Genomic DNA, 24,418 nt, shown 5'->3' with positions numbered 1-24,418 from the left:
ATCTAAATTATAAAAGATAGATATATATATATATAATTTAATATAAAATAAGTGAAGTAAGTATAATTACAAAAGGTGGATAAGAAGGAAAAATAAAAATGCAACAAAAACATCACATGCCAGCGCATGTAGCACTTATGCTTGTGGCTATTTTAGTGGGGAACAAGAGTGGAAAATCATATACATTGCTCAAATAATCAAGGACATAGATTGGCCTGACCCATTAAAAGGATAGAGACGATAACATAGGGGGATGAATAAGTTTATATAGATTTTACATTTTTCACAAGTGTTGGGATATGCGGATAACAACAATGAGCCAAACAAGTAAGTGAAACAACCTATATGATGACAAGAGGTACTTCAAGCACGAAGGTTATCACAAATGTAAAGACGCTAGTAAAAGAGCTCAGATAGAAATAACCGAGACATGTGGAGGCAAAGATGTATCCCGATATTCACTTCCTTGAGAGCAAGCTAGCTACCGTTGGAGAGGTGCAAGTTGCCATGAAGGACTCACGTGTACCACGAAGGCTTACCTCCTTCTCCTTCTTCCCCTTCTTACTGGGTCTCTTCCATGAAGAAAGATCTCAATCACTAGTGGTATCACTAGTGGTAACTGGTAGGCCTTTAAGATGACCTTCAAACCCTCAAAAACTTCCGTGAAGCACAATACACACTTTTGAAGTCCAACAAACCCAACAGTAACAAGAAACTTGATGAAATCAAGAGAGAGGGTCACGATTTGTCTTGGTGGAAACGTAGATCAGGATCTTCTCTGTTGATTCCTCAGAGGACTTTGAATTTGGTGGAGGAACGGGGAGATCTTCAGGCGACGGAATGACAGTACACTGTGTTTTTAAGGTGATTGGGCTTTGTGGCCTGACTAGCCGTGTCAAATCATCCAATGCTCCCGGGATGATATTATACTCCCTCCGTCCTAGAGTGTAAGTCATATTCCAAAAAATTATTTGTTCCATAACCCCCACCTCTAAGGCATAATTTTATTTAATGAGAGAGAGAAAGGGGTTGATGCACCAGTGAGGGAGAGAAAGAGAATGCATGCACCAATGAGAGAGAGAAAGGGGCTGCATGCACCAATGAGAGAGAGAAAACTAGTACCTTAGACTAAGATATTTAAAAATTGTGACTTACAAACCAGAACGGAGGGAGTACTGTATTGGGTCCATCTGATATTAAATGAGACCAATTCGGTGAACTTGCTGGGCTCAATCACTAGGGGAGCCGCAAGGCCGCAGTTACTGACTAACCCGAAATACCGAGCCCACCTACGGCATGGCGCCCTCAAAAAAAAGAACCTACGGCATGGAGTCGAGTACAAACTCCGGTTCAGGCGAGAGCGGTTTGGCTCGACCGGACCGGATCAATAGACGCGCGGACTCCCTACCGAGATGGCGCCGCCGTCACCACCTACGCCGGCGGCGAGGCTACTGAGGGAGTACGGTGAGTCGCTTTGATTCAGCGCTCTTTCCGTATGGTGCTTTGCTATCGAGCTCCCGGAGCTTCTGGAAGTTGGGGTTCTGCTTCTGCTTCTGCTGCGGTGAAGGGGTTTGGGGATCTGATGCGCCGGGAGCTCGCTTGCAGGTTGGGACCTGATGCTCGGGTCGATCGCCGCGTTCTACGCCGTCATGGTGCCGTACACCAAGGTCGAGGAGAGCTTCAATGTGCAGGTTCTTGTTTGGACTCTCACCTGGTTGGATAGTTTAGCCCGCCTAGCTTGCTTTCATCTATGCTGTATCTGGGAATAGCTTTGTTTCATTCAGTAATTTTCGTCGTACAATGAAATTATCTGAGCTTTCTTTCCCTTGCGAGTATCAAATTTAGTATTAGTTCATTATTGGATTTCTCCCCTTCAATTGGTTTTGTAGTCCACTATATTTCTTGTGCTCGCGCTTGTATTGTGATGCAGTTCCACTGCTTCGTCTAACATTTCAGTGGTTTATTCTATAGGCCATGCATGATATTCTGTACCACAATCATCACATTAATAAGGTAATCTCTGCTGCTAATTTCTCTCCAGTTCTACTTCAATATTATATGGTTGATGTATGTTAGTTGATTTCTGTAATATGTGCTCCTTTCCAATTTGGTGCAGTATGATCATTTAGAGTTTCCTGGTGTCGTTCCTCGGACATTTATAGGTAATGATCACTCTGCCATGAAACCCTTGATTTGCACAGCATGATAATATATCGATGCCTGGTTCACGCCTAATATTTGACAAGCAATTGATCAAACCCAGAAAGCAGTAAATCAGTAAGACACTAAGGTGTATGCCTGTGCCAAATGTGATGTTAATCCCATGATGCTTTCAGGTTTCACGTGTGTCCTGACAAAGTACGAGACATTTAATATCATGTGCTTCTTGTTTTCCAGGAGCATTGGTAATAGCTATCATCTCATCGCCTGCAGTTCTCATAATGCGTGCAGTTCATGTTCCAAAGGTTTACAGTCTTCTAGCAGGTGGTTATCATGATCTTAAAACATGCTTCAGTTCATGCTTATGTTTTTTTCTGACTATAACTTCCTGGTTAATGTATATTTGACAGATTGATATTTTTATGTTTGCTTTTTTAGTTCGATTAGTGTTGGGCTGTGCTATCCTGATGACTTTGAGACTTTTCCGTGTTGAGGTATTCTCTTGTCATTTCTGTTTCATTAGATGTTGTCAATTTGAGTTTAACTTCGATGTTCATACAGTATTTACCTTCAGTATTGTGTGCCCCTGGAAATGAATAAGAACTAAATCAGTCAATGTGCGTTAGTTTTCCTTTGAACTGGCAAGCTACCTACTTACAGGAAAGGAACCAAAATTACAATACATATATTGCTTGTGTTATGGTGTTGCGAGAAAAAGCAGAGATGATATGAGTGAGAACAATGAGCCAGATTCTTTGGGTGTATAAAGTTGTTAAAATTAAAGATAGAACCCATCTAACTCATTCTGTCCTTTCGTAATCTAACTTTGTCTTTCATAACTTACTTTTTAACTCCTAAGTCCTGACTTAGTTGGCAAGGAAAAGAGTCCTAGTAGTAGCAGTCTGCAGCAGCCACCATCGCCTTTAGCTCTGGTTCATGAGCGTGGTGAACTTAGGGTGCTGGCTGTATGGCAGGCCCCCGTAATATTTTTATCGTATATGGATTTGTCCACCTGGTAGATCCTTAGTACCATGATCCAAATTTTAGACTGCCTTGGAAGTATACGTAAAGACTAAAGTGCATGATTCTCTGTTCTACAACGAGCATATGTTCCCAGTACACTGATCTTGCTTGGACTCTAGCTTTTCTTTCTTGGTTTGGAGCAGATGCACTTCTAAACTTGCTCTAATTCCACGGAGTGAGTTTCGTCTAGCCAAACAAGATAGAACAACTTAGTTTTGTTCAAAACCTCTGCACCCTCTGCTTAGTTTTAGTCTCCACATAAGGTCTGCCCCTTCATACCAAGGATAGCTGGGTGAGGGATTTTTTCTTTTTTCTGGATCCATATTCGTACAGTTGCATGTGTGGTTGGCTCTCGTCGTTGGACGTTTTGTTTTCCTGGCCCCACAATGCCCACTTCTCTCTGCATGCTGGTTGTACGTGCAGAAGTGGAGGTGTACTTTTGGGAACCATCACTGCTAAATGGCAACACACAGAGCACTGTGGAAAAACTGGGAAAAGTCATCACGAATCATTGTACCCACAATATCCCTTTGGCTTGTATTGCTTTGCTTTGACTGTTCTGTGTCATCTCAAGTAACTCTTAAATGGAATTCTTTTGTATGACAATTAGCATGAACTGTCGCCCTGTCCTTCATATATCATGATTTGCTTGGCTTTGTTTATGACAAGCAGGTAAAAAGAAAGTTTGGTCACCATGTTGAAGCATTCTTTGCGATACTAACTGCTATCCAGTTTCACGTTTTGTTCTACTCGACTCGGCCCCTTCCAAATATATTCGCTTTAGCTTTAGGTGAGCACATTAACTTCTACTGTTTTTATATGGAAATACCATCAATCTACTTCGGAGATTGTAGTATTCATGCAACTCATATGTGCTTTCTGTTCTGCAGTTAACTTGGCATACTCTTTCTGGTTCAAGGGAAATTACCTGCGCACATTACAGGCACTGGTATGCCTATTTTGGCGCCTTTACCTTAGCTTCGTTCGTTCGTTCTTTTTTTTTTTAACAGAAGCTTCATTCGCTGTTATATGCATGATATTTTCACACTATTTAGAGATTACCAATTAATCATATATACATTGATTTTCAAATTTTAGCTACTGCGCATGTAAATATTAAGTACAACAAATGGGGGATCGCGATATAATTTAGTTTTTACTCTGGGTTCAGTAAGTTGTCAGAAAAAAAAATCTCTGGGCTCGGTAAATCCTGTTATTATTTTACTAAGTTGGAATTTTAAGATCAGCGAAATATGTTTCGCTTTTACCAAACTTCGTCTAATTGTCCATTTTACTTGCAGATTGTTGCAGCCACTGTTTTTAGATGTGATATGATTCTGCTTCTAGGTACAATAGGGATTACACTTTTGCTGGTGAGTGTCTGGCTTATCAGATTTCCTTTGAACAGTTGCATGCTTTTTTTTGTGATATTTTCTTTATTTGGTTAGTACAGTATATAGATGCTTCAGGAAAGGAGGGTGCCGATTGTATCTCTCTCTCTGTATATATATATATATTTTTTTTTATAAACGGGGGCAAAAGCTTTGCCTCATCCATTAATTAAGAAGAGAGTGCCCAGTTTTTAGGAGAAAACCGGGCGAAAACCTACAGCGACAGGGCCAAGCCCACACACGCCCACAAACAAGACACTCCAACACTTCAACATCGCAACACTAACAAACACTCAGACAAGACACTCCAACACCGATCCGTCAAGAACAGGCTACGACATTGGGGGCAACCGTCAGCCAACTGCGGATCCAGGGTAGGCAATAGCCAAGGTGGAGAGAAAATCGCAAACTTCCCTGGCGACGACCGCAGACAACAGTCCAGACTTAGCTCTCTATATAATGATATATATATATATATATATATATATATATATATATATATATATATATATATATAATTACAGCTATGTGCAGTAATAAGTTATAAACTTCATATTACTTGGTTGCTTGTTTCACTTGAGTTCCAAGTAACTTTTCTCATGGAGTAATATTTGCTGCAAGTTCAACGTTCAGGTTAGTTGATGTTTTATCACATCATTTTTTTTTGTTTCTGTAGTGAATTAGTTAAACTCGTGTCAAGGATGATTACATGTGAGGTATCAGAAGTGTGGCTCACTAGACTATTATAAAATGACACTCTTAGAAAGCTATAGTAATCCTAGTCAAGTTTTTATGTACTTATTTGCACTTGAATAATATATGTATTACTGTTTTACTAATTATGTGTAAAGTTGGAGCTACTGACTTAGGTACACTAAGATTTTAATTTGACATTGCCATGACAGAGCAGGTCCTTTTCTCTATTGGAAGCCATAAAGTGTTGCATAAGCACCGCCGTTGTTTGCATTGGTATATTTCTTACACTACCTTGGGTTGTTCTGCGAGTTAACTTAACTTGAGTGTGTATGAAACCTTGTTTCGCTGTGAATAATCTTCTCAGGTTTCACAGTACTAGTTGACTCGATAATGTGGCAGAGAATCATGTGGCCGGAATTCGAAGTTCTCTGGTTTAATTCAGTTCTGAACCGAAGTTCAGAATGGGGTGTATCCTTAATTCCTTATGTTTCTCGTGAAACTGAAGTCTATTTAGTTACTTATTTTTTGATAAAAAATACATGTTGAGAATGTCTCAGTAATGTTCCCTAATACTTTGCAGTGCATCTTGGGACATACCACACTTTGTCTTATGAACCAGAAATTTCTTTCTCCCCCTCCCAACTGTACAAGTTTCAAGTGTTATCCTCTTTCATTTACTTTGTAGAAACTTCTGATATGCACCGAACATTCTTGTTAACCTATGTATGCATGTGCTCAAAAGGAGGAAACATAACATACACATATTTCTTAGATTTCAAGAGGTATCCACTTCTTATTTTGGTTAAGAAAAATCGAAATGACGCTGTTATGAAACACCTACCTCTGTTCTCCATGACTATTTTATACTTCAGACACATTCGATCCATTGGTACTTCACCTCAGCACTTCCACGTTCCATGCTTGTGGCCTATCCTCTTTGCTTGGTAAGATAAGGTCTTGACATTAAAAAGTTCATTATGCTGGATTTAACTTGGCTAGAACAAGTACACCACATCTTGTTGAATATGAAATGTCATGGGACCACCGGTTTATATTGCGACTATTTCAACGGTATACAGTATGTATAACAATGGATTTCCAGTTAGATCAACATACTGATAGTTAAATAACCATTTACCTTTTAAAAAGTTAATTAAGGTACCACTTTTACGTGGACTCTGTCTAAAGTAGACCATTCGATTGAATCAGCTAATGATATTTTCTGGTTGTTTTGTGATGCTTACAAATAGGCAATGTATCTCATCAGGTCTTTCTTTTAATGCCAGGTTGGTGCTCTTCTTGATAGGAGGATAGTCCCATATGTGATTCCAGTGACCTTATTTGTTGTACTCTATTCAAAACTCCCACATAAGGTTATACTTAATGTCTGGAGAATATTTTAATTTTTATATATCTGAAAAACATTAAGCTAATCTTGCACATAATGGCTGCTATTTTTATTTCAGGAGCTTCGTTTCATAATTGCCGCAGTTCCCATGCTTAATGTGTCTGCTTCTCTGGCAGCGAGCAGACTGTGAGCATAACCATTTTGCCATGTTATTTACTTCCTACCATTTTAACAGTGACAAATGCAAGATAGGAATGATAATGTCTTTTGTGTAACTATCTTTTGGTTCATGTTATATGTCTTTCCCACCTTTATTCTTGGTTTCGTGTTTTTGACTGGTCATTTTTGTCTTCGTTCATTTGCAGATATAATAACAGAAAGAAAACTGGGTGGAATTTCCTTTATGTTCTCATGCTTGGTGCCTTTCTTGTCAGGTAGAGCAATTCACTCTTAACGATTATAACATGTTTCCCTTTTGAAATAGCATACTATATATGTTACTTTTGTAAGCTAACATATAAATCTTTTAGTCTTGGATACTCTGCTGTGAGTTTCATGGCCTCCTACAGCAATTATCCTGGTGGCAATGCTCTAAAGGCTCTACATGAAGTAGGTGAGCTCTACTTAAATAAACTGAAGTATGATCCGACACCAATTCTGTTCTATATGCAGAAACTGCAAAACATTGTTCCTCTGAATCAGAAGCAGCAAATGACAAATTGAGAAGCTTTTGACTCTTAGTAACTTATGCTGTTTTAGCATTCATGGGTATGCTGACAATTGTTAACCTTCATTGATGTCAGTTTCCAATAAACTTCGCATTCCTCTTTTACCAGATAATTCCACGAAGGAAAAAATGGTTCATATTGATGCCTTTACCGCAATGGGCGGAGTTTCTCGTTTCTGCGAAAATGAATATCCCTGGAGGTCCGCTACTAAACCGTAAAGTTATTATGGAATCTTGTATATGCTTGTCTTTTTTCTGTTCCCTGGCCGACATAAAAAGTGTTCTCTTTTACCAACTATTCTCTCACTTCTTTAAACAAAGTGAGTGTCTCCATATATACGCCAATATCCGATCCAATATGTACGTTCTTTTAGAATTTTATTATCAGTCAATAAGTTTGGCCATCGAAAAAGAACAAATTACTAGCATCTGAAACATCAAATTGATATTAATAGGTTTACCATGAAACATGCTTTTTATAAGGTATATTTACTTTTATGTGAGGCAAACTTTTTTGCATAGAAAGTGATGGTGAAAGTATCATCTAGGAGGCTGCTCTAATTTTGGATCAGAGGAAGTAGACCATATGCTAGTAGTATGTACCTTGTGTTGTATGCTCGTAGTGCCCTGTATGTACATTACTGGCATCTGGCCAGATCCTTGCTATACTATGTTCTTGTATCGAAAGAGGTTATAATCATGTTCAGAACTATGAGTCGCAAAATGGTTGACAAGAGGTTTTGGTGTGTCTGTCCCAGCATAGCCCATACGGCAAAGACTGGCACTGTACAATAGTGTACTCCATCGTTAATACTACGTTAGGCGTATTTTCATATTGCATGAATGTCAACTTACTCTGTATTTGCTTACACTGTCAGTGAGCCTCAATTGCTTTAAATCTAAATTTTTGTATTTGCTTTTGGACGCGTATTCTGTTCAATGGCAGGTACTCGAAGGAGGAAGGCATTTCCATTGAAGAATATCAGACAAGAAATTTCACCTATCTGCTGAAGTGAGTACAAGTAATTTTGTTCTCTTTTTTCTTTTTTTTGGTCACCCTGTCCTTTTTGAAATGGAAACTAAAATCTGTGTGAATGCCTGAGAAGATGCCTGAAAAGTTGGGGAAGCTCTTGATAGCCACTTGTTGGTAGAAAAATAGTTCAGAGAGTTTGTGCGCATCACCTTAATTCTGAATGCCTGAGAAGATGCAAATCACCAAAAGATAACTAATTTTGACGTAGAATTGATTAATATGAATCTCGCTTCCTGATGTGCTTCCGTACCTGTTTCTTTTGTTGGGCACATCAAACAGCGAGCACCGCTACATCAGCGGCTACAAGTGCCTGTTCGCCGTGGAAGGGTTCTCCAGAGCGAAAATTCAGCCCCGGTTTCCACCGCTTTCCCTGGTACGCTATCGAGCTGCTCCATCATCCCCATGTCTTGTTCTGTCAGGCATTTATGCCCTTTACCTCTCTCTCGCTCTCTCTTCTACGCCTGGATCAGTAGCTAATCTCGGCATTTACTTGGTGCAGGTGAAAGCGCCGAAAGTGTTTGTACATGGGAACACGGGAGATCCCGATATCCTCTCGCTAGATTGGCCCGGTTGCCCCTGAGGCTGAGGCGAAGAGGATGCTTGCCCAGATCTCTGTCACAGGACCACTAACTAACTACCAACAGTAGAAGATGCCGAGCGAGCGCGCGTGATTCATATGGAGCTCCTCCCATTTCCAGCTCTGGAAGGTCCCATCTTGTTAAGGCTAGGACACCGCAGTTTGGAGGTCAGGAAAATCTTGGACGCATGGAGTAAGGGAAAACTGGTTCATATTGATGCCTTTACCACGATGAGTGGACTTTCTCGCTTCTGCGAAAATGAATATCCCTGGAGGTCCGCTACTAGACCATAAAGTTATTATAGAATCATGTATATGCTTGTATATTTGATGCTCCCTGGCCGACATAAAAAGGTCCCTCTTTTACCAACTATTCTCTCACTTCTTTTAAGAAAGTGCACTTGTGAGTCCCTCTATATGTACTACAATCTCTGATCCAAAATGTACGTTTATTTAGAATTTTACGAGTCAAGCATTTTTTAGTTTGACCATCTATAAAGAAAAAAATTACTAGCATTGAAAACATCAAATTGGTATTACTAGGTTTACCTTAAGGCTAGCCATAGTGCTAGTATCATAGTATCATAGCTAGTTCCACAGAAGTGTTGATATGACAGCTAATTAAAGAGGAGAGAGGAGATTAGAGTACTTCATAGGTAGATACTGTATCATAGCGCACATCACGAAAAAAAAGTTAGAGCATCTCCAGCCGTGTCCCCCAAACCGCGCCGGATTGAGCGTTTGGGGGACGTGTTTTGTTCATGCCGCCTTTGGGGGACGTCGCTCCCCAGCCGCGTCCCCCAAACGCCGCCCCCAAATATTTAAAATACTTCTTTTTAACAATTATCAAATATAGCATATGAATAAAAATGTTTGCGAGGATTGTTTTCAAATTAAATTACAACAAACAATAAAACAAGTAAACAAATATAATAAATAGGGCTAGATGCTACATCAAGATGCCACGGTATTTCCTTTGATCCTCCACAAATGCTCAACGAGATCAGCTTGAACTTGATCATGAACATTGCTGTCACGGATCTCTGCATGTATGGCGAGAAAATCAGCAGACGACGCAACAAACAGCGGCCAATCGCGCCTACCTAGCAAGTCGTCGAGCACCTTCTGTGCGCAGAGGTGGGGCGGATTTGACGGCGCGTTCTGGGACGCGCTGGCGAAGCGGCGGCGGCACGACCGGCGGGAGCCCCAGCCGCGACAACGGTGCCGACTCTCAGCAGAGATCAGACGCCCAAACGGCCGGGAAATCCAGCGGCGGCGGTGGGGTGGGAGGCGCGGGAAGGAAGGAGCGACGAGAAAAGAGGCGCGAACCAACGGTTTATGCAAATAGTCGACATGTGGGAGCCCGCCTCGCTTTTCGGTGTGTCCGGCGTCCCCGGAGCGTCCCATGTGGGAAGGGGACGGGCTCGGGGCACCGGACACCGTACCGGGCCGCGCCAAAATGGGCTTTGGGGTACGCGGCTGGAATGGTTTTTTGGTCCGGCGCACCCCAAATCCCTTTGGGGGACGCTTTGGGGGACACGGCTGAAGATGCTCTTAATACCAAACAAATCTTGTCCATAATTTTGCATTGAGCTGCTACAAATCATTAAATATAATAAGATTATGATACCACTCCATGATACTATCCACTGTAGAAATAGTATCATATAAAAATATCATATGCAACCCACTATGATCAGCTTGAAACATACTTTTACAAGGTATAATTGTTTTTGTGTGAGGCAATATGTTTGCAGAGAAATTGATGGTCAAAGTATCATCCTGGAGACTGTCCTAAATTTTGGATCAGAGGAAGTAGATCACACGCTAGTACCTTGTATTGTACTATGCTCTGATGCTTTGTGCCAGTAGTCCTGTATGCACATTGCTAGCATCTGGCTGGCTATATATATATACACATGTTCATCTATCGAGAAGAGATTATAATCATGCTCTGAACTATGAGTCGCGAAGTGGTGTACACAGGCAAGAGTTGTTAGTGTTTCTGCCCCAGCGTCCCAGCATATGCCACAGGCAAAGACTGCCGCTGGACAACAGTGTAGGGATCACAACTCCATCGTTGATTATGGTAAGTTGTATTTTCATACTGCACAAACGTTAGTTATACGTTTCACCATACATGTCTTGTTCTGTCAGGCATTTATACGTTTCACCTGTCTCATCTGTGTTAAACGAGGTTAAGGAGATACGATTCTAACCGGTACTATAAGTTGTTGAGAAGATAGATAGTCTGAATCTATAGATAAGTAGATAGACATGCACATTGTTATGGTTGTTGTAATCTGAACTAACTCTAGCTCGTATGAGCCCATATAAATACAGAGCCCTGAGGCTGATGCTAGGCACGGCACAAATCCAATCTCTTTCTCTTTCTTGTTTTCTTATATGGTATCAGAGCCAAACACTCCAATCCACCAATGGCTCCAAGCTCCACGCCGTCCGGTACTCCGATCAACATCGCGGCCACGCTGAGCGCCGCAATCTCCATCAAGCTCGACCAGGAGAACTACTTGATGTGGAAGGCGCAGGCTCTGCCGGCCCTCTACGGCAACGACCTGTTTGGATACGTTGACGGCTCTACCCCAGCACCGCCGAAACGCGTCCCTGCCGCCACAGGAAGCTCGAGTATGATCGACAACCCTGAATACACCACCTGGCGCAAACATGATCAGCAGGTCCTTAGTGGCCTGCTCTCCTCCCTCACCCCATCTGTTCTTGGCCACGTCCAACTCCTGACGACGTCGGCACAAGTTTGGGAGGCGCTGGATCGGACCTTCGCGTCTCGGTCCAAAGCGCGGATCGTGCAGCTTCGCACCGCGCTGGTGAAGCCGAAGAAGAGGGACACCTCCATGTCAGCCTACTTCCAGCACACCAAGAAGATCGCCGACACGATGGCGACGATCGGCAACCCGCTCGGCGACGACGAGATCGTCTCCTACATCCTCGCCGGTCTGGGTGAAGACCACGAAAACTTCACCACCTCCATGAGCGTGATTGCCGCCAACGAGGACTTCACCCTAGGTGATCTCTATGGTCATCTGACGGCATACGAGGCCCGAACCGGAGGACGTGGCTCGGGCGGCCATCATCATGATGCTCCGTTCCCACACTCCGCCAACAACGCCGCACGCGGTGGCGGCCGCGGGGGCTTCGGCTTCCAGCGTGGTGGAGGAGGACGCGGCCGAGGCGACGGCGGCCGCGGCGGCGGTGGCCGCTATGGCGGCTACAACGGCGGCGGCTACAACGGTGGCGGTGGCTACAACGGCGGCTACAATGGGGGAGCCCACGGCGGTGGCCGTGGCGACAACTACGAGCGTGACGGGAACGTGCAAGGCGGAGGGCGTGGCCGAGGAGGCAAATCAACCTGCCAGATCTGTGGCACCTATGGCCACGACGCCCTGCGCTGCTACTCGCGGTTCAACCACGCGATTCAACCAGAGAGCTCCACCCGCGCCGCCGCCAACTACACCAACGCCAACGACAACTACACCAGCGATCCGAACTGGTACATGGATTCAGGCGCGACTGATCACATGACGAACGACATTGAGCGGCTCCACGTGCACGAGAACTACAAGGGCAACGAGCAAATCCAAGTTGCCAATGGTACGCATATTCCTATCTTGCATATTGGTGAATCTAGTTTATCCGGTTCCTCTCGTCCTCTTCGTCTATCTAATGTTCTGCATGCTCCTCGTATTAGCAAAAACCTTCTGTCCACAAACAAACTTGCCTATGATAATCATTGCTTCATTGAACTTCACCCTGAATCTTTCTTTGTCAAGGATCTCACCACGAGGGCAACTCTGCTTCAAGGTAGAGCTCAAGATGGCCTGTACCCAGTTCCACCACTTCGTCCTCGCCGCTCACCACTTCATCCCCCACAAGCCCACATCACATCGCCATCCAAGGAACTGTGGCATCGTCGACTCGGACACCCTGCAACACCGATCGTCCAGGCCATCCTCCAGTCAAATAAGTTAGGATCAACACAAAATAATGTAGTGCCGCATGTGTGTGATGCATGCCAGCAAGCCAAAGTTCATCAACTGCCTTATGCAGATTCTAGTCGTATTTCTCAATTTCCTCTAGAACTCATCCATACGGATGTATGGGGTCCAGCAATTAAATCAGCTGGGGGTTTCAAATATTATGTTAGTTTCCTTGATGATTTCAGTAAGTTCACTTGGGTGTATTTGTTGAAACATAAATCCGACGTTGAGCATGTTTTCTACCAATTTCAGAAACAAGTAGAACTTTCCCTTGGCGCAAAAATCCTCTCAGTTCAATCTGATTGGGGAGGAGAGTACCACAAACTTCATTCATATTTTCGAGAAACTGGTGTTACACATCGTCTTTCGTGTCCACATACTCACCAGCAAAACGGAGCCATTGAACGCAAGCATAGACATTTGGTTGAAACCGCTTTAGCCCTCCTTGCCCAAGCATCTGCACCCCTCCGGTTTTGGGATGACGCCATTCTCACCGCTTGCTATTTAATCAACCGGATGCCTAGTAGAGTTATTCAGAACTCCACTCCCTTCACCAAGCTGTTTAAAAGACCGGTTGATTACTCATACTTGCGCGTTTTTGGGTGCGCATGCTGGCCAAATCTTAGGCCTTATAACAACCATAAGCTCAGTTTTCGTTCCAAATTGTGCGTTTTTCTAGGATACAGCTCCCAGCATCGTGGATTCCGTTGTCTTGATCGTTCTACTGGACGAATCTATGTGTCTCGTGACGTCATTTTCGATGAAACAGTCTACCCATTCTCTAAAGATCAGTCCTCTCCACATCCTACGCCCACCGAAGATGCCATTCTCCTCTCTGAACCGGAGACAGATGACCCTCTATGCAATGATACGGCAGGTGCTACTGATTCTGCGTTCTCTCATGATGTTTCAGGTTCGGCCGACCCGTCCACGCATGACGATCGGCAGATGCATATGTTGCATGCACCCCCGCACGTCGATCTGCCGCCTGCGGCAGGCCATGGTGCCGCTCCGGACGAGCCTGGCAATGGGACTCCCGACGCCGACTCGTCTCCTCCTCGCACACCGTCTGCAACGGCCCACGATGCTCACGGGCCAGCCTCCTTGCCCTCGTCTGTTCAAACGGCGGATTCTTCCGCCACTTCGACAGACACTGCGTCGCCAGCCTTACCTGCTCGACGGCCGATTAAGCCTGTCCGTCTGTTTGATGGGATCATCCGCTACGACTCCAAGAAGCGCGCATTTGCTGCTGAGCCAACATCGCATGTTGATGCACTCAGCGTCCCTGCCTGGAAAACGGCCATGGATGCAGAGTTTTCTGCCCTGAAGATCAACAACACATGGCGTCTGGTTGATCCACCACCAGGTCGTCATATCGTCGGGTGCAAATGGGTGTTCAAGTTGAAACACAAACCTGACGGTACAGTGGATCGTCACAAGGCTCGGCTCGTCGCCAAAGGTTTCACGCAGCGCCAAGGCATTGATTATACTGATACATTTTCTCCGGTGGTTAAACCTACCACTGTTCGGCTGATCTTGTCTATCGCCGTGTCCCGGGGATGGCAGCTTCGTCAGGTTGATGTTCAAAACGCCTTTCTCCACGGCGATATTCAGGAGGAGGTATATATGTATCAGCCGCCAGGATATGTTGATCAGAATTTTCCACATCGTGTGTGCCGGCTGCAGAAGTCGCTGTATGGACTCAAGCAGTCACCAAGAGCCTGGTACTCCAAGCTCAGCTCCAAGCTTCAGTCCTTGGGGTTTGTTCCATCAAAGGCAGACACGTCATTGTTTGTGTTCATTCGTGGACAAGTGATCATCTATATGCTTATTTATGTAGACGACATAATTATTACTGGATCATGCAAACAAGCTGTTGACAGATTGATGGATCAGCTACATAGCTCTTTTGCTATTAAGGATTTGGGCAAACTATCTTTCTTCCTTGGTGTCCATGTGACAGATATTGATAATGGTGGTGTTGCACTCACTCAAGCCAGATATGCAACAGGTTTACTTCAGAAGGTGAACCTGCTTAATTGCAAGGAGATCTCAACGCCAATGTCATCCACAGAGAAACTCAGCAGAACCTCTGGTACATTCTTTGACGGAAGATCTGACTTTTTTATACGTATACGGTGGGTGCCCTGCAGTACTTATGCTTAACTCGACCAGACATATCGTTTGCGGTAAATAGGGTATGTCAATTCTTGGCTGCTCCTACGGACGTGCACTGGTCAGCGGTAAAAAAGATCTTGCGGTATGTGAAAGGGACAGTGAATCTTGGGTTACAGATTCGGAGATCTTCGTCAACAGAGTTGAGTGTATTCACGGATGCCGATTGGGCAGGGTGCCCGGATGATCGTAGGTCCACTGGAGGATATGCAGTTTTCTATGGACCAAATTTGATATCGTGGAGTTCACGAAAACAGCCTACTGTTAGTCGATCTAGCACGGAGGCGGAGTATAAGGTCATTGCCAATGGAACAGCTGAAGCTACATGGTTACGATCGGTTCTCGAGAAGCTGGAGTGTTTCAGTCTCATGCACCAACGTTGTGGTGTGATAATCTTGGAGCGACGTTTCTCACTGCTAATCCTATGTTTCACGCTCGAATGAAACATATAGAAATCGATTTTCACTTCGTTCGTGAAAAGGTCTCCGCATTTACTACTGGTGCAGGTGAAAGCGCCGAAAGTGTTTGCACATGGGAACACGGGAGATCCCGGTATCCTCTCGCTAGATTGTCCCGGTTGCCCCTGAGGCTGAGGCGAAGAGGATGCCTGCCCAGATCTCTGTCACAGGACCACTAAACTAACTACCAACAGTAAAAGATGCCGAGCGAGCGCGCGTGATTCAGGTGGAGCTCCTCCCATTTCCAGCTCTGGAAGGTGCCATCTTCTTGAGGCTAGGAAGCCACCGTCTGGAGGTCAGGAAAATCTGGGACGCATGGTGTAGGGGTTTAGGCCTCGCTGTCCTTATCTTAATTTTACACTTGTTTGTTGTAGCAGTAGTAGACAAATAAAGGAAGAAGAGAACAAGGAAGATGACACAGCCTTGCGACGGAAAGTGTATTATTCTACTGTTTGCGGTGCATCAGTGCGCTCGCTGTGTGTGTGTGTGTCTCCTAGTCGTAGTCGATGACACGTCCGCTCGTGAGCTTTCCATGTGCCGTTAAAGAACACCGTGTGAGGTCAAACGTGGAGCATCGTGTTGACAGTTGACGCGATCGAGGCCTGGCTGCCTGTGCTGCTTTCATCGGGAATGCACAGCGTCTGCCTGTACTGCACGCGCGATCTTGACCCTGCCACCAGATGGATCCAGAGATGGATTTTCTTCGTGTCTCTACCCCTTTCCCTGGGGCATCTGCCACCATCCCCGGGCACGCCTACTTCTGAACTGACGACGGGTCACCACGCACGCAACCCAGTCAGACTCTTCGGCTCTACCGCAAAGCTCTGTCTACTGCTGCTGCTACCGAGTAATCCACGAGCATTTTCCCGGGACACGTCGCGCGACCGTGCATTGACACCCGCCGGATCGATCGACCAGCTAGCTAGCTAGGCACTCGAATTGGCCTTGGAAATCGAGCCGGCCGCCCCTTGTCTCCGTCGTCACTGCCGGAGGACGGAAGCCGCCGCCGTCTACTCCGTACAAGATTATTAGGTCACGGTCGTGGTCATGGGGTACATGGGAGAACCGAAAGCAATGCACAAGTACTCGCCCTCCTCCGGTCCTAGCTGCCCACTCCGTCGTCCCATTCCCTCCGTTCAACTCCCCGGCCCGCATACCTCATTATTCAGCAGCCATCTGGTCGGTGGTGACCATTTGTTTTTTTTTTTGCGAGGTTAAACTCCAGATCTATTATCAAACTCGGTAATACAACACACCCCCAAATAAACCGGAAATTACAATCAGGTCCCTGGAGCTGCCTTCATCTTCCACCTCCGACGCGGAGCAAGGACGCGCCGCTGCTTCGCCGCTGCCACTCCCTCCTGGAGCCAGCAAAGTCGATAACTCCAGCGAACTCCACGCAGACGGGAAGTCGTCACTCTCGGTCTCTCCGTACCAGCACGACGGAGAGGAAGAACAAAGGGGTACCACCACCTCGTCCCCGCCCGCCGGCGAGAGAGGGAAGATCCGGAGCTGCTCCACCTGCAAAGAAACAGGACTCCCAGTCGTCGCACGTCGAGGCCGGAGCCAACCTCGCCGTGGCGGAGAAGCGACCAAGAGACAAAAACTCCACAAAGACGGGCCGCCGCCGTCTCGACACGGCAACCACACCCGGAGACTAACCGGACCACCAGCACCTCCAGAAGACCTCTCCCCCTGCCACCACGGCCAGCCAGAGAAGCCCCCATGAAGAAGAACAAGAGGACCACCAAAAGCCAGAGCTCCCACACCGACCCCCTCCTCCCCTCGCCGCCACGGCCGGCCGGAGAAAACAAATCGGAGAAGAGCGCCAGACGGACCACCTCCGCAACCTCCCCGGCAACGCCGGAACGGGGAAAGGAGGGGGAGGACCACGCCCGCACCACCGACGCCATCGCCACCGTCTTCGATGCCGTCGCGAGGGCACACACACCTAGACTAAAAGGGCCTATCTACACGCACGAGCGAACTCCGGAGCTCCCCCCCACCACCCGACGCGACCATTTGTTTAGCTAGCTTATACCTGTATGTATCCCATTTTTGTTCTGGTTCTACTAGACTAATTCGCCGTCGCCTCCAATTGACGCCGCCCGTGGGCGAACGAACCCAGCTTTTGTGATGCCACCCACATCCGACTTGCACATCAGCGATAGTGATGTCCGCGCCAAGCCCGTCTTCTGATCTCACTTCTATATGCACAAATGAGAGAAACACTCGTAGCTGGCCCAACAACGGGCCAGGGACATTGCAAACGCTGTTCATTATTCCCTTTCTATAATTTCCCTTTTCATTTCGCCATGTTCTCGACATAAAAAAAATTAACGAAATTAGTAGTGAATCATTCACGCATGTTTCTAGCATCTGCCAACCCCATCAACTGCTCCTGCTAGTGCTAGCTTTTAGTTTTAGATGAGCCTTGTTCTTCCAATTAGCACGTTGCCTAGGTGAGGGGTGTCACTGTGCAACCTGTCCCAGCCGAGGCGGGGCGAGATGGATCCAGAGACGGCAAGGTTGAACAGGTCGATGGCAACAGCCAACAGCCCTATTTGACCCGATCATGAAACATTACAAGAACGGAACGGAAGGACCGGTGCTCCCACATCATTTTTCTGAACTAGATTTAGATGTGCGCTTTGGCGCACGACCCCGTGAAGCTCGTGTATTAGTAGGAAAATAATAATAATTTATGTATGCTTACAAAAACATAGTGTTGATCATTTTGTAATACACTTAATAATAAACCAAAAACTCTACGATATTAAGATATTGATTGATCTTTTTTTCTGGTAGGACATCAACACGACTCACTGGACGTTGCTCATATTAAGACCACTCTCCCTCCAGGTTCATACATAAGATTCATCAAAGCGGATTAATAATTGGCAATTGGTGCCAATTGCAGTTTAGTCCAAGTAGAATAGATCCTCCTTTTGTGACCTGCAAATCACAAGAACTGCAGTATGCCATATACACACAACTTCTGGTTCACCGTCCCTGACAAGGAAAAAGCACACACATTTAATTTGGAATTACAAAGTTACCTGTAAAATATAAAGAAAAGAACAATATGACAGATGACAAAGATAACAATATGCATTGGGCCGAGAATGATCCAGCTAAATACACTTGACACCACATAATATGGGATTTTTAAACTGCAAATAAGGCACCTCACTATAGGACACACCTCACGTAGTTAATATATTCACGTAGTTAAACTGCATTTTTTTAATGCTTCTTGCAAACCATGATAATCTCACAGGTTTTAACTCTGAGTCTTAAAGAATGTTGGTGTAAATGGTTGCTATAATACTTTCTATCTTTCTTATCCACAGATTATCTCACACGTTTTACAGTTTGATCCTTCAGTGACTAAGAATGTTGGTGTAAATGGCCTCTATTCCTTATCTCAGGAACTACCTGGATAATTTCATATCCGCGAGTGGTACGGTTTCGGATCCTAAGGGGAAGATGCTCGTCAGTAATGCGTCTACTGATAGTTCTGAGGGTTTATCGGTGGTGAACCGATGGACAGCTCCAGCCATTGGCTCTTTGAAAGCCAATGTTGATGCTGGGTGGGATGCAATGAGTTGTAGGGCGGGGATTGGCATTGTCATTCGGGATCATTCTGGTTATACGGTGTTATCGGAATGGAAGCATTTACCTTGGTGCCCGAGCTCTGAAGAAGCGGAAGTCTTGGCTTGTATTGCGGGGCTGCATAGCTCAGTCTATTAACAACAAAAAAATTATTGGAAAGAAGGACATGGGTCTACTTTGAGCCACTGGACAAAGTAGGCTAAAATGTAAATATATGTTGAATTTTAGTCAGCCAAATTATATTCATAAATAGCCGCTCTGTCTTTCTATGGTCATTTCCCTTGAGTTCACACACCAAATAAATAATGAATGAGTTATTTTTGCAACTCACACGTATCATTTGCTGGCAAAATTGTTAAGCCAAATTTTATAGGAATTAAGAACCTATTGAGGAATGGCTTATATTAACTAATTGCGGAGCTGCTTCTTATAACCAAACCAGACCATAGGTTGCTGGGATGATACTTTGCAGGAACAGTTATAGGTTGTATCTAAAACTACGTAACAAACTTTTGAATTCCTAATCAGGCAGTAAGCTTGTAGCTAGCATTTTGAGAAGTGGCGCGTGTATTGCATAGTACAATCCGATTTCCGTAAATGCCATCAGAAATATTATGAGGAATTACTGGCTCTGGCCGAGATGGCAAACTAACCATCTATAGAGGTGAAGAATGGCACCTGCTTCTTCCCTTGAAATCAATAGTGATGCAGATACCTTGGTCATATGCTTCTCCCCTTGAAATCAATAGTGGTACTAATTTGTGACATAGCCGTAGACTATCATAACATCTCCGGAAAAACTATCTAGATGTCGTTTCATGATACAAAATAATCATACCTGCAAATTTAGTAATAGACTCTTGCTCGATGTCCTGAATTTCATATATCAAACATGTTAGCAGGCACACACAAAATTATTTATTACATACATTTAAATATCATCTTGCACACGTTTAAACTACCAAAACCTTCCTAAATATTATCCTCCTACCATTCGAACAAAATTGTGATGGGCAGATTGTATGCCACAAAACTAATATGCAACGTATATCATAACTCTATAAAATAAGTACTCCGTGGGACTGCAATTAACCATAAAGATTCACACATGGCCTGATATTTTATCCAATTAATGAATAACCAAGAAGGGCTCAAGAATCGAGCGGCATACACATCATTTTAAAGAGACATAGCCACCGGCACCTGTGTGGAGAATCATTGTTGCTACCACCAGTACAACGACTGTGATGCTGAAGTCGTACTGACCCTATCTCATACAGCTACAACCCTCACAATAGACCCTCCTCGGCATAATTTATGGTTCAAGTTTTATATCTATCTGAACATGAGCTATGAACAACGAAAAGATTGTGATAAGTAAACTGATTTACTGAAGCAAGTAGCGATTTGAGACAAGAAAAAGGAAAGACTCATCGGGATACACTTAAAAAAGCGAAATATGAGAAAAGAAAGCGGGAATGAATTGGTCAGATGGTAGGATCCCAGGACAAGTATAATAATTTCAGTTTATGTCTAATCCAATAATCTGTGAGTCATGCAATGCATACTTTTGTGAACCTAAGAACAAAAGGAGAAAATTCTCAGCATACATTCCCAAGTAATGTGTGAAATAAAAAGATATTTCTAGTTGTAAATGATAATTATAATCCAAATACTAACCAGAACAAGATCCAGTTGAATTGCAGTGCAAGAACTTCCTCTACAGGTCCTGAAACAAAGCATTCAAAATATTGGAAATGGACAAAACGAAATCTAAAAGAAATTCTTGAGGTAGAGCATATGACAAAAAGAAAGAGAGTTAAGTTAAACAATAGAAATGCGTCATATGATCTAACATGCAGATCCCATTTTAAGAAATAATAGAGAGCATAGTCCATCATGACACCTATATTATATCCTTCTATAAGGATTGACTCTTCTGTAAACGATAATTATAAAGAACTCTCTTGAGTAAAAGGGAGTACACATAGCAAAACCAAATTAAAGCAAGTAAATAGAATGGTTGCAGGCTGCATCAATCAGTAATATTTACCCAATGTCGCAACACCCCGAAACGTGTGAAAATGAATCTAAAAAGAGTCTGGAAAATAAAATAGAAGCAACGATATACGTAAAGAAACTTAACTTACCAAGTATGTGTGTGCACAATTTCCTATATATCTACAGCTTAGAAGTGCTCAATTAGAGTGAGCATATAGTAAACTGAGAGGCCCATGAATTTGATTTAGGCAGTAACATTTTTAAGAAAGTGAGAAGCTTGGCAGTGAGAATTACTTGCTACTGACAGTGTACCTTAAACTGAGAACTTTGACAGCGAGAACAACTTGAAGCTGAAAGTGTCACTTAAACTGAGAAGCTTGGCAGCGTGTATAATGTAAGACAGTGTAATGTGTTGATAGTGCGAAGCACTGTTCAGAGGCAAAAAAAAAAGGTGAAACGCAGGTCACTATGTGTGAGATTTACTTGCTGCTGAAAGTATGGCTTAAATTGAGAAGCTCGACAACTTGTATAATGTAACTCAAAGTTATATGCTGATACATAGATTTTTATAGTAGAAAATCTACAGGCCATAACCCAAAAGTGTGAACTCGAAGGTCTTATGTATCTTGCTGAACTGTTAGTGGTATAGAACAAACTCGAGCATGTAGCAAGCTACTTTTGCTCCATACAAATCAGGGGATTAGGTAAGCAAATTCATACCTACATGAGAACACATAGAGATGCCAGTCCAGCACACACAAGCTCATCTTCACGAGCCTCCTTTCCCCACCACCGAGCTCAAGCGCAGTTGCGCTCCTCCTCTCCCTCTTGTTGGTCACTCGACGGTAAGAACACAATCCAGGAGGTGGGCATAGAGCCACAACCGGCATCACATTTTGCAGCAAAAAAACCAAGGAGATGCATCCGTTCGTCCATCTCCAGTATTTGGGGGCTCCGGTGCAATATTCAATATGAGGCCCTAATACTGAATTTTTTATTAACACAAAATTAAATCATTTTGTTAGTATTTTTTCAGTAATATATTCATAATCAATCATCTCCAACATGTCACTCTCAAAAACTATCTAGTCATATTATTAAGTCTTCCTAACCCGATGTGTAGTTTTCACATAATCAAGGCAATAGGCAAAAAAAAAAAACATTGGTACAAGGCAAAGATAGAGAGAACTACCTGGCAGAGAAATAGGAGCAGCAGCGACCTGCAACCTAAAACCTAAAATAAAGCAAACCAAATCTTATTCTATATTCCAGAAACATGTAGAGCTATAGCAATAAAGATTCCTTGAACAGAACAGACTAAATCGTATCATAGATGAATACTAACAATGGAAAACAGCAGAGCAATAGCAAGGCATGTACTCCCTCCGTTCCTTTTTAATTGACTCAAATTTAGTACAAATTTGTACTAAATCCGAGTCAATTAAAAAAGAACGGAGGGAGTAGATAAAAGGGAAAGCGAGACCTGCACATTAGTAACCAAGCTCTCACTTTTATTACGCACTAAAATCTTAATGGTTGAAAACATGAATTGCATTATCAAGCAATGAAAGATCAACATAGAACGAGAAAAAGGAAAAGCATTTAACAATCTTGACATTTCAAAATCAAACTCTAACCTTTATAACAAAAATTAAAGAGGATTATCTCTACCTTTATTACACAACCATCAGTTACTATCAGTTACTAATAGGAAAAATCACAATTCAAATTTCAATAGGAAATAACAGGAAAATATGCAACTATCAGTTACTAATAGCAAGAACAAGCGACTACCTATTATTACCAAACTCGGGTGCATAACATTCTTCGCTATTCTTGCAATTAATCATCACTAAAGAACATTATACAATACTGTAAGATATTATCTAGTCATGCAATCATGCACAAAACTGTTACTTTTACTTATTAGAGAACTAACACCAACCAGAATCTAACCAAGTTATCTTGAAAAGACATGCATGATAAATCGCAGTGAGCATAAACATATCCATACAGAGCAAATTAAGTTAAAGAATCATATTTATACATCAAGAAGTGTGCGCTGAAGAAAAGTATTTAGCGGCTGCACAAAATATAGCAAAGAGAATTGACAACAAAATCACATCTAAACTTTTAACAAATAAATTTGTTCTGCAATAAGGTAAACAACATTGAAACTTGCATGGCTGAAGAAAAGAATCAAAGAAAATAGACGACATGAACTGAAAGAAGGACATTGCCATATTATTTCTTTGAACTTGTCCCTTTGGCCTTACTGGCATGGTCGACCAGCTTGTAACTGTAACCAGAATCTGTAGATATCAGAGCACCACGGGTTTATAGAAAAAAATACCCTCCACGTATCTGAAGTAATGAGGGAATGTATAATAATGACTAAACTGCAGAAATTGCAAAGTAATTATTGCATAAACCTCTATTTAGCTAAATCTCCTTCGGTGAAGGCAGTGACAAGGCGGCGCTGCTCCTATTAGTTTCCGAATAAATTCATCACAATTATTTCATACAAGTTGAGATAAATCATATCAAACCAAATATTAGTTTCCACAAGGGAATAGATGCTATCACCTCCAAACTTGAGAACCTAAGCGCCTTTTTTCATTTCTACCTCTACTTGCATATCCCTGATCTTGTAACAAGTTGAGAAAGAGGAGGGAGAAAGAGAGAAGAATAGGGGAAGGGGAAATCACCTAGAACTGAGGCGCGACGGTGGAGCAATGGCCCTGGAGGCGCCGCAGGTCCCCGTCCAACGCGACTGCGCTGCACCGCAGCGCGTCCTCGTCGGCGGCGCGGCGCACGGCGAGGGCCGCCGCCGCCTCCCACGCCGCCTCGGCCGCGGCCGTCGCCTTCTCCTCCAGGCCGCACGCGTGCGCCGCAGCACGTCCTCGTCGGCGGCGCAGCGGGGGTCGCAGCGCGTCCTCGTCGGCGGCGCGGCGCACGGCGAGGGCCGCCGCCGCCTCCTGCAGCTCTCGCGCCGCCTCGGCCGCGGCTGCCGCCTGCTCCTCAAGGCCGCACGTGTGCGCCGCGGCGCGTCCTCGTCGGCGGCGCAGCGGGGGTCGAGGCGGCGGCCGACGCTCATGCTGTCCGGCGGCTCGAGGCGGCGACCTGGGGAGCGAGGGAGCAGGGCCGAGGCGGCTCGAAGCGCCGCGGCCGGGAGGCGGCTCGAAGCGCCGCGGCTGGGCG

The 24,418-nt window shown here is 44.2% G+C and overlaps 1 protein-coding gene and 1 long non-coding RNA gene across 4 annotated transcripts; one reads left to right on the top strand and one right to left on the bottom strand.

The window, feature by feature from the left end:
- Positions 1-1,317: 1,317 nt before the first annotated feature.
- LOC127335802 (dol-P-Man:Man(7)GlcNAc(2)-PP-Dol alpha-1,6-mannosyltransferase) lies at positions 1,318-15,874 on the top strand. 3 transcript variants are annotated; one of them, XM_071826652.1, is made up of 20 exons: positions 1,318-1,464; positions 1,606-1,691; positions 1,972-2,013; positions 2,117-2,162; positions 2,398-2,484; positions 2,599-2,654; positions 3,856-3,973; positions 4,074-4,132; positions 4,485-4,556; positions 5,480-5,543; positions 5,635-5,738; positions 6,143-6,214; positions 6,557-6,643; positions 6,737-6,804; positions 6,984-7,052; positions 7,149-7,231; positions 7,422-7,545; positions 8,292-8,357; positions 8,658-8,751; positions 15,650-15,874. In XM_071826652.1, the coding sequence occupies exons 1-20, from the start codon at positions 1,413-1,415 to the stop codon at positions 15,728-15,730; spliced, it is 1,530 nt and encodes a 509-aa protein (XP_071682753.1). In that variant the 5' UTR covers positions 1,318-1,412; the 3' UTR covers positions 15,731-15,874. The 3 variants fall into 3 exon arrangements, with proteins under 3 accessions (XP_071682753.1, XP_071682752.1, XP_051218496.1); XM_071826651.1 differs by lacking the exon at positions 15,650-15,874 and adding an exon at positions 8,878-9,427; XM_051362536.2 differs by lacking the exon at positions 15,650-15,874 and adding an exon at positions 8,878-9,427 and having other exon boundaries at positions 1,319-1,464; positions 7,455-7,545.
- Positions 15,875-18,879: 3,005 nt separating this feature from the next.
- On the bottom strand, positions 18,880-20,827 carry LOC127335800 (uncharacterized). Its single transcript, XR_007873003.2, has 3 exons — positions 20,055-20,827; positions 19,870-19,951; positions 18,880-19,347 (listed from the first exon to the last, which is right to left on the bottom strand). It is a non-coding gene; the product is annotated as an uncharacterized lncRNA (long non-coding RNA).
- Between the last annotated feature and the right edge of the window lie 3,591 nt (positions 20,828-24,418).

Source organism: Lolium perenne, chromosome 2 (genome assembly GCF_019359855.2).
Source record: "Lolium perenne isolate Kyuss_39 chromosome 2, Kyuss_2.0, whole genome shotgun sequence".
Classification (NCBI taxonomy): domain Eukaryota; kingdom Viridiplantae; phylum Streptophyta; class Magnoliopsida; order Poales; family Poaceae; genus Lolium; species Lolium perenne.
Note: the sequence above shows the minus strand (reverse complement) of the source record. Positions and strands in the feature narration are given on the sequence as shown.